Source organism: Sinocyclocheilus anshuiensis, unplaced genomic scaffold (assembly GCF_001515605.1).
Source record: "Sinocyclocheilus anshuiensis isolate Anshui unplaced genomic scaffold, SAMN03320099.WGS_v1.1 scaffold979, whole genome shotgun sequence".
Lineage (NCBI taxonomy): Eukaryota > Metazoa > Chordata > Actinopteri > Cypriniformes > Cyprinidae > Sinocyclocheilus > Sinocyclocheilus anshuiensis.
The window spans coordinates 775,463-786,314 of record NW_015544223.1 but is presented as its reverse complement, the minus strand read 5'-3'; the positions used below and the strand labels follow the sequence as shown (position 1 = coordinate 786,314).

The 10,852-nt window shown below is 40.4% G+C and overlaps 1 protein-coding gene across 1 annotated transcript in view; it reads left to right on the top strand.

Moving 5' to 3' along the window:
* Positions 1–10,852, top strand: part of LOC107697267 (forkhead box protein O6-like) — a 29,741-nt gene that overhangs the window by 17,804 nt on the left and 1,085 nt on the right. Inside the window, exon 3 of the mRNA XM_016497983.1 lies at positions 9,851–10,667. Within this exon, the coding sequence (XP_016353469.1) occupies positions 9,851–10,667 (817 nt within the window). The remainder of the gene's footprint in view (positions 1–9,850; positions 10,668–10,852) is intronic.

Below are 10,852 nucleotides of genomic sequence, written 5' to 3'. Positions count from 1 at the left end.
ATGCGAGCAGCTATCGTCGGATCATCAGGATGGAATGAGAGGTAGAGTTGAGTGTCATCAGCATAGCAGTGATATGAAAAGCCATGTTTCTGAATGACAGAACTTAGTGATGCCATGTAGACAGAGAAGAGAAGTGGTCCAAGAACTGAGCCATCCATCAGCCATCCAGTTAGGCTCATCAACCATAACTCCTTCAAATACAGCTAGAAACCTTGGAGTTGTGATTGATGATAAGTGAGCGGTTTACAACGGCAGAGAAGTCTCCATCCCAGTCCCAGCCTGAGTATGAGCCTGGGCTTCAGCAGCGCCCTCGGATGGCAAAACTCTTCCCGTTTCCCAGGTGTCAAGGTCTCTGCCCCAGAGTGACATTGGACCCTGTGCCTCAGAAGCCGTCCTGATCCCAACTCAGAGAGAAAGAGGAGAGGGCCAGTTTTTGCCAAAGCCGGAACGCCCTCAAAGAAGTCTCGCACTCGCTCTCCATCCCTCCACTTAACTCTGAACGATGGAAGCTCTTTTCAGGCTGGGCCTGTTCTTCTCATTCAGGGCGCCCAAGCAAACTACCACTGTGATAGCGGACCCACATACTCAAAAGAGCATTTCTCCTTTCCTCATTACCACGAATGTCAGTTCCCTTCCTCCGTGCTGTGACCTGCCACTCGACCACTTGCCATCCGCCTCCGAGCTTGGAAATCCATCCCGGATGTGTTGAGTTGGGTTCCAAAAACCATAGAATGAGGTTATATGCTCCAGTTCGCTCGCAGGCCACCTCGCTTCAGAGGTATTAGTCAAACTTTGATGTGGGACAACGATGCTCACGTTTTCCGGTCCGAAGTGCAAACTCTTTGCAAAAGGAGCAGTGGAAGTGGTTTCTCTAGCGAAAAGTGAGTCAGGCTTTTACAGCCATTACTTCCTCATTCCACAGAAAAATGTCGGGCTCACGCCTATTCTCCGTTTCAAGCATCTGAACCGTTCGCTTATGAAATAACCATTCAAGAGGTTGACGTTGAAGTAGATCCTTGCGTAACTATGCCCCGCGGACTGGTTTTTATTAGTGGATCTGAAAGACGCTTACTTTCACATCCAGATAGCCCCTCATCACAGACTGTTCTTGAGATCCACATTCGAGGGGGTGGCTTATCAACATACAGTCCTACCATTCGGACTGTCTCTTGCCCCGCACACTTTTACGAAGTGCATGGACACGACTCTTACCACCCTTGAATTATATGATACCATTGAGGACAGACCTCCTCTCTCAAACAAGAGGCATGATTTGGCATCCCCGGCCAGAGCTGTGGAGCTGGTTTCTCTAGCGAAAAGTGAGTCAGGCTTTTACAGCCATTACTTCCTCATTCCACAGAAAAATGTCGGGCTCACGCCTATTCTCCGTTTCAAGCATCTGAACCGTTCGCTTATGAAATAACCATTCAAGAGGTTGACGTTGAAGTAGATCCTTGCGTAACTATGCCCCGCGGACTGGTTTTTATTAGTGGATCTGAAAGACGCTTACTTTCACATCCAGATAGCCCCTCATCACAGACTGTTCTTGAGATCCACATTCGAGGGGGTGGCTTATCAACATACAGTCCTACCATTCGGACTGTCTCTTGCCCCGCACACTTTTACGAAGTGCATGGACACGACTCTTACCACCCTTGAATTATATGATGCCATTGAGGACAGACCTCCTCTCTCAAACGAGAGGCATGATTTGGCATCCGACCTCTACAATTAATCTAAAAAGCCGCTGCAAGATTAATCTTTAATGCGCCGAAAAAAACGCATGTCACACCTCTGTTCATCAATTTGCACTGGTTACCAATAGCTGCTCGCATAAAATTCAATAACGAGAGGCATGATTTGGCATCCGCGGCCAGAGCTGTGGAGCCTTCATGTTTGGCCCCTCGACGGGAGTCATTACAGCTCCCCGCGAGTGTGACTAATACCATTTTAGAGGCTAGAGCCTCATCTACGAGATGCCTCTATGCCCTTAAATGGTCTTTTCTGACTGGTGTGCAGCACGGAATGAGGACCCAACAATTGTAGAGTCGTCCTCAAACCAAGACACAGCTAAGTGCCTAAAGTGCTCTCCACTCTGTTCAGAGCACAAGTCATCACCCTTCTAGCTCTTCCCAATTCAGAGGATGAGCAGGGTCCCAATCCATTTCTATCAGTAATATCTGTGTGACCGCCAGCTGGTTGTCACCATCTACCTTCACCAGGTTTTATAACTTGGACATCCCTGCCCTCCAGGCATGGATTTTGTCCACTTAAGTTGACCTAATCCCCTTTGTAAGTGGAGAAGGTTTTGTTATGTAGTCAAGGTCTTCAGGATTACTAGAAAGCTACAGGCAGGCAGTTTGATGAAGGTTGACTCTTCCCGAAAATGGACATTAAAGGCCAGAGTTGAGAACATGTAACATGTAAATAATGTTGCTATCTACCATCATGACTGTGCCTGTGCCTTAAAGCAACACCATGTAACTTCTTTTCTCACGGTTCCCCCATGTGGTTGATAAGCGCAATTGTTTGTTACCAGTGTCGTAAAAACTGTTGCTGTATAAGCTTGCCCGTGGGCATCGCAATACACCTGAATTTGAGAAATGACTAAAAACACATCTGTTCCACCTTTATTTGACCCTCTAACTCTAGCACTTTCTATTCCATTTTAATTCTACTTTATATATTTATCTTCTTTTTTTATTTAAAAAAAAACTAGCAGCTTTCTATTGTTTTCTATTCTTGTGTGACCGCCAGCTGGTTGTCACCATCTACCTTCACCAGGTTTTATAACTTGGACATCCCTGCCCTCCAGGCATGGATTTTGTCCACTTAAGTTGACCTAATCCCCTTTGTAAGTGGAGAAGGTTTTGTTATGTAGTCAAGGTCTTCAGGATTACTAGAAAGCTACAGGCAGGCAGTTTGATGAAGGTTGACTCTTCCCGAAAATGGACATTAAAGGCCAGAGTTGAGAACATGTAACATGTAAATAATGTTGCTATCTACCATCATGACTGTGCCTGTGCCTTAAAGCAACACCATGTAACTTCTTTTCTCACGGTTCCCCCATGTGGTTGATAAGCGCAATTGTTTGTTACCAGTGTCGTAAAAACTGTTGCTGTATAAGCTTGCCCGTGGGCATCGCAATACACCTGAATTTGTTGACTAAGCTGACGGAACCGGCGAATGGAAAACCTCGTTTTGAAACCATGTCCACTGACCAGGTAAAGTAGCCCGTGTTACACTATGTTCTACAAATATCATTAAAAAAATTGTATGCATTGTTACTCCAGAATTGAAAACTACAATGACAAAAAGAACGGTAGTATGTTTGCCTAGTTTTTTTGCTCGAAGGATGTAATTTGTATAATAGAATAAAATGTTGTCCGCATAATCATGCAGCCATAATGTCCATAATAGCCTATACATCGGACATTGTCATAAGTTTATAAGGCTGTAAAATAACAGAGCCTCTTTATTTGAATAACCGTTCAGACATGAAGTAGACTGGGGAATTAGTTTTTGAATCTTGGGTGTCTAAAAAGACATGGTACGCATGGTACAGCTCGCGCCACCGAGTGTAAGCCTGTCCGATATTGATTCGTCTTCAGGCTCGTGTCCGATCGCTCTCTCTCTTTCTTTTCTTTGCTTCCTCAGACAAATCCCTTTTTGGTTTCTTTGCTGGCTCTGCCATGGCTTTGGTTTTGAGACTTGCATATTAGATCGTTTCGTCTTATAGTTAGCTGTTGGCTAACTCCACCCAGGCTACGAGTAAAATATGTGACGTATGCCGTAAGCAGGTCACACTCTTCCGCTGGTAGGGAATGTGTGTACCGACCCGAACACGAAACTTACAGAGTGTGGTTCTAGCGGCTAGGGAGGCTGCTCAGCTAGCAGCGGTAATAGAATGTGTCCCGTTAAGAGGTGTTCTACCACTGAAATAATTTTAGATACATTATTTTAATGTAAAAAAACTACATAGTGTTGCTTTAAAACACTTTGTGATCATTGTTTGGTTGGCAGCTCATTCCTTTAAAGCTAGTGCTCACAAATTAATCATTGATTGTTCTACCCTTACCACATTTTGTCTACCCCATGTTTTAGCCTGTTGTAATCCCTAACATGCTAATTAATCCATTTGAAATGAATCCCAAAATCATTCCTTTCTCAGCTATTAGTCAAGTCAAGCAAACCTGCATTTTTTGCTTTCTCCCATCATGCGTGAGTGAATCCCAGCCCCTCCCCCCTAAATTCACCCATGTCACTTTCACGGGGATGAGAGACTGGTTAGGAGAAAAAAAGGCTGCTATGGCAACAAGAACCCTCCCTTTCTCATGGGTCTCCTTAGCAACTGGTCGCTTAGTAGTATAGCTCCAAGTGTGCCCAGTGTGGCAAGCTTGCATATGAGTGTGGGTTATTACTCTGCATAGTGTGACTGGGGCATGGCATACAGCCTGAATGTGGCCTTTAAAGTGTCTGAGCTTGATTTATTTATGGGATGGCTGACTTTAAAATGAGAGCTGACAATGTCCACATGGACAGGGGGACCTCATTTATATTAGTGGGTGTTCATATGTAAAATGTACACATGCAGTTTTGTATGTTTGAATAGACACAAAATCTGCATTCCGGCAGGATCTAAAATGTAAACACTTTTATGTATATACAACTTTAGATATGTATAAATCTTTATGAATCTTCAGAACTGAAATCACCAGAAGCTAGGTTACTACTGATTGTAACCAAGTTCAGTACTCAAACACAATCTCTTTATCAAACCTTGTCTGAGAAAGATATTTTTAATGGCAAATTTATTCTTAAAGGTCAGTTCAAAAAAATCTAATTTCTGTGTAAATTGTTAATATATCAGCTCTTACCATTCTTACAATTTACCCAAAACGTATAGATGAAATTCTGATTAGAAAAACACAAAAATTAAAATTACCAAAAAAATTAAAAATTAAAGTAACACTGTCAATGTTACAGTTTAACAGATTTACAGTCTTTATAAATCACTGAACAGAATGAAGCCATTATAATGTCAAAGTTAAATTTCATTAATTTATTATTATATGCTGAATTCCTTATTCTTTAAAGCTTCCTAGAAGTATTCATAAAGATTGTTCATACATTAAAGGTTATTTTTATGTTTGTATTGTATGTTTTTTGTTGATACTGTACATTTCAGTGTCTATCCAAACATAGAAAAATGTACAAGTGTACAACAGCCAAGGATTTTTGCATTAACATACAGAAGAGTGCACATCACATTGATAATTCTCCATTTTCCATGCTAAACACACACCTCACATATTTGCTTTTATAGAATTAAATAATAAATTATGTATATTAAATTGTGATTAGAGGCACACTAACCTTTACAATAAAGCAAATCAGATTATTATTACTGTGAATGAGATTATGCAAACATGAAAAGGGCTGCCCGCATTTGTCTTACACTGTCAGAAATAAAGGTACAAAAGCTAGTACACCTTTGTACCTTATTTATCCCTAAAGGGTGCATATTGGTACCTGAAAGGTACATATTAGTACCTAAAGTGTCTGTATTGGTATCTAAATGGTTCATATTAGTGCCTTTTGAAAGGGTACCACCCCAGTGACATCTTTTGTTCCTTTTTTCTGAGAGTGTACTGTTACTTGTGTCCTTCAGTAAAGTGGATGATATATCCTGGTAACATGACTGATGTATTGTGTTTTGAGACGATTTTGGTGGACTGTGGACAGGGGGATCCCAGGTCGCACCCATAAGGCTGAGTCAAACTGGCACAGGATTCTGGATTTTCTGATCTGTCTGCTTCTCAGATGCTCAGCTTATCTGGTGGCACTATTTATAACTACCTAACTCACGATGACTAGCACCCACACCCACAGCTCCTGCGGGAAACACAGCCTGCTCATGGCAATTAACATACAGCAAGCCAAGAATCACCCACCACTTCTATTACCCGTTCAGCAGACACTCTGACTGGAGTGAGCACATTTCTCCTTTAAGGCTTTTAATATCATTGTGGTTCCATGCATTTCAGAAAAACAATTTTTTTTAAAGGTTTGTATTATGTTGCTGTTTGGTGTGCAATCAGTGCTAAATCTTGACCACACTTTTTAATTAGTGTCTTTAATGGCAGAGGGACACTGTATATTTTGTATTGCCCTATTATAATACATAAATTACCTCAGTATTATGTTTCTGTGGTCAGCAATTTATTTAAAACCGTTTGACAGTAAATTGAAAATCCATCTTGATTTCTTGGAAAGATATATAAATAATGAGTTATTTATTATTTATTTATCATTTAATAATCTCATAATTATTTGAAGATCCTACTTCATTGAAAGTAGCCTATTGTCATGAATTATATATTTGTTACATGTCTGCTATGTTTCTTTGTGATTTTTTTTTTTTGGTTCTGTCAGTTCTAGTTTCTGAGTCTGTTTAATTAGTCATTCTGTCCACCTGTTGTCTGATTAATTATCTAATTAGTTCCCTTTGTTTGGTTCATGTTTATAATCCCTCAGTTCTCCCTTATGCCCGGTTCATACTACACGATTTTAGCCCGATTTTGCCACGATTTGCTTGACGTAGGGTGTCGTGGGGATTCGTAAACAACAATGGGCGTCGGGACGCAAGATGGACGACAACCGATTCCGCTTCTGCGATACTTCACGACATCACGACTAGCATGTTTAATTTTTTTTCCGTCGTCCACGACGAGTTCCGTCACATTGGTGACGTTGACCAATAGCAGCACAGAAGCACTTTCATACACAGGTTTCAAACATGGCAAAACGAAAGAGAGATGATGGTGCTGCTAGGTGGAATTATGAGATGGAGGAAAGGTTCGTGGAGCTGTGGCAACAGTACTCCTGCCTGTATGATGTGTCATCAAGGGACTACCACGACAGAACAAAGAAGGAAAAATGCTGGCGAACTATAGCGGAAGCGGGCAAATCTTTTTGCATGTTTAAAAAATTTTTTTTTTTTTAATAAAGACTGAAAAAGTTGTCAGAAGCCTAATGAATGTCTCGTTGCTTGTTTAGAACCTGTGTTTAGCTTTTGTGCTTCTGGCAGCTGTAATTAGGCTTCAAAATTGCTAAACACCAACCAGGTGGCCTACACAAAATACGTTAAAAAAATATACATTACTTCAGCACTCTCATGGTTTAGAAGGATAGTGAGCAGGTCAATGAAGATTGCCAGCATCAAGGGATCATCGTAATAAACATGCAGGCTGGGTGTGGCTGGAGCAGACAGATGGGTGATAAATGGTGTCAGGATGGTGGAGTCTCATGGTGGTGCTTGTAAGTATCTGGACCTCTGGGACACGTTCCCTAGAGCAAAGAGAAGAGGAGCAGAGAGATTCATCAGCAATTAAGCACGAACAAAAAAGAGCTCCAGCTGTCGTATAGCAATCTACTTAACACAGCGAGAAAGGGGTAAATCCATAGATGTTAGCTTTCTCAATGGCAAACTGCTCTCTCATCCTCAGAAAAAAATCTGTTTGAAAAGATGTGTTAAAAATGACACAACCTGTGTTAAAGGGGTCATATGATGCGATTTCAAATAATGTAGAGTATTTGAAAAATAATGTGTTTTTTTAACATTAAAGCATGTCAACATATTCTGTTACACCAAATACACAAAATAATGATCTTTAAAATAGCATCATATGACCCCTTTAAATTTTAACACATTAATGGGTGAGTTCTGGGACAACGTTTTTGTGTTAATTTTTACTCATTCATTGTGTTGATGATTTTAACACCGTAAATATGTCAGAAAGGTTTGCACAAAGATGTGTAAAATGTCAGTAAAATATCAAAATGATTTTGAAAATGTATATTTAAAGCTAAAAATCTTACATACAGATGATTTAAGCAGACAGAAAAAATTAAAACACATTTAGTAAACTTTTAGTAACCCATGCCTACATGTCATGACCCGTGATGCTCATGTTTTTTTTTTTTTTTTCTTCAGGCAACACGCCTTCATTAAAGAGGCAGTATTGCAGAAAGGAACTTACTGTGACTTACCGTTACCATTATTTTGTTCATTTGTTCTGTCAGGGCGTACCATGAGCTGCCTGGAGTCTGTGGTTAATTAAAAGTCCCTGGAAGTGTTCTAGTTGAGCTGCAGAAAGTGGAAATGTTGACTTTATAGGCTTTGACACAGCCTCTCTTCTCTTGTCTAACAGGAGCAGACACAGTGTCAATGCCAGTTAGCTTTCCCAGCAGTTCTTTCCAACTGGACATGAAAATGGTGGGGCGGGAGAAAGTATACAAGACATAAAATGCCTCGGAGAGAAACTGCATGATATCTTACCTCCGGGCTGCACCCATGTTGTCTAAATGAACATTCAATATATCCCATTATTAAACGATCTGTTAACTACCATTAATTATCCAACACATAATCAAAGTCATTGTCAGAGTACACCTCTAATAAGTACAATCTTTGACTTGGCAGTGAGTTATTCACCCAATTTAGTAAATAAGGATTAGCATTGAATTATGTGTAATATCCAGAACTATTTAGGATATCATTGAGAGATAGAGATGGCAGTTATTTCCAGCTTCTAGAGGTGTTATGTGTCAGACTTTTGTGAAAACCTGTTTGAACCAGTTTGGTAAAACTCTCATCTTCTCTCCCAGTTCGGCTTGGTGCTGCTGGTGTCACAAAATTACACACTTTACCTCGAAATGTGTCAGTATATTCAGTCTGACTTATTAAGAGTACTTAAGAATATAACTTTCCACTAAACATTAATAATGCTGGATTGACGGTGAGTCTGAGAAGTGTTTTAGTCCTTAACTATGTGATTTGACCCTGAAGGTAAAAAGAAAGCAATGAATGAATATTTAAACGAATGTTTGAGATAAAGAGATGTGAGCGTGGAAGAGATACATTTCCTCTCTCAGGCTGGAAAGAGCCAGAAGCTTTGAGCCAGAGATTAGTCAGCATCCACCCTATTACTGCACATTTTTATGGCCAACTTGTCATTTTTGTCTACTTTTGATGTATTTATCAGAGATGCACTTAATTATACTGACAAATATACAGAAAAATCTATTTGGCCAATACTGGTACTTAATCTTTTGATCAAGTTATTCTTAAGAAAACATATACTCTACTTGGCCTGTAGTTGTGTTTACTCCTTTGATAGAGTGGCTTATTATTTTTTTTCCACATATATTTGCTTCTTTGAGGAAGAACTCAAGTATATGTATATATCTTATAAACTTACATGTTCAAGTTTATTGTAAGAAAACAGTTTTAGAATAGCTTAGAATAAATAGTGCATGAGTGAAACTGAACCTTGTTAGTTCCAAGTTTAAAAATGAATACCAAAATAGATTCTTAGTTCTTAAACATCTAAAAGAATACCTAACACACAATTTGACTCCTAAAATATTGTCAGGGAAAATGGAACATGTTAATACTATCCCACTACTTAAAAATAAAATTGTTCAGCTACTGAAAAGCTAAATGAGTTAAAAAATAACAACACTATGACTTCACTGGCAATTAATCTTTCCAATACTCATCCAAACGTGTATGGATTTCCAAAGCTAATAACACATAGGAAAGCTGAAAATACCAATAGTTCATTGAATATACTTTAATATGCTTAAATTATTATCTTGTTCATAGGATACACACTATATTATATAAACAAGTACATTAAAAAAAATCTATTTTTTATAAAGTGCTAAAGAGATTTTAACATTGTATTGTAGTTAACATAATACAGTTTGTGAGTATATTTTAGATTTCTGTTGTAACTATATTGTTCTAAAACTCTCGTCTTTTTTTCTTTCTGCCTTATTCTAGAACTCCATCCGCCACAATTTGTCCCTGCACACACGTTTCATCCGTGTGCAGAATGAGGGAACTGGCAAGAGTTCCTGGTGGATGCTGAATCCTGATGGAGGGAAGCTGGGAAAAGCTCCCCGCCGTAGAGCTGTCTCAATGGACAATGGCAACAAGCACTTAAAGAGCAAAGGGCGAGTGAACCGTAAGAAAATGGCCGGGAAAGCAGAGCAGGGTACAGAGGCATTTTTGGAGTTCTGTAGCTCTCCAGATCATTGCAGTCCCACTAGGAAGTCTGGAACAGGTGGTGTGGTGGCTAGGGAGGAGTTTGAGACCTGGACAGATCTCCATTCACTAGGCAGCTCTTCAGCTTCAACTCTTAGTGGTCATCTATCACCAATTCTAGCTGAGAGGGAATTGGGGGAACCTGAAGCAGAGAGGATATCCTGTTCGGCATCTCCACACCTGTACCCCAGTCCCTCTAGTGCCCACTCACCTGCATCCCACTGTCCTGCAGATCTCAGAGCAACAATTAGCTACCAACAGCACCAATCCCCATGTCATAAACAGCCTTCTTACCAATACGCCAGTGAAATGATGGGCCAGGGCTCCAGCTGCGAGATAGTTTATGGCCAGCCAGATGTGGGCATGCTTCAGCACAATTCCTCCATGCAGAATATTGAGGAGAGCTCCAGTAATATGCAGGCCTACAAGGGCACAAGCACTCTCCAGAATTTGCTGACCACAGGACCCCAGTTCCTTGTCAAGGACATGATACTTGGAAAAGATAATGGGGTCCACTCAATGTTGGTTGCTCAAGGATCCAGAGATCTGCATCACAGTGAGAATAATGACCCTACCACTAACCCTTCCTCCAAACCATTTCACAGACAGAGCATTATTCAGAATTTGAGCCAGGACCATCAGCCTGCATCGGTCCACTCTCAGCCCAGTGATGGACACATGCAGTCGTACATACATAAAGCCCCTTACCTATATAGCCCCACAGTCAATGTACATCTT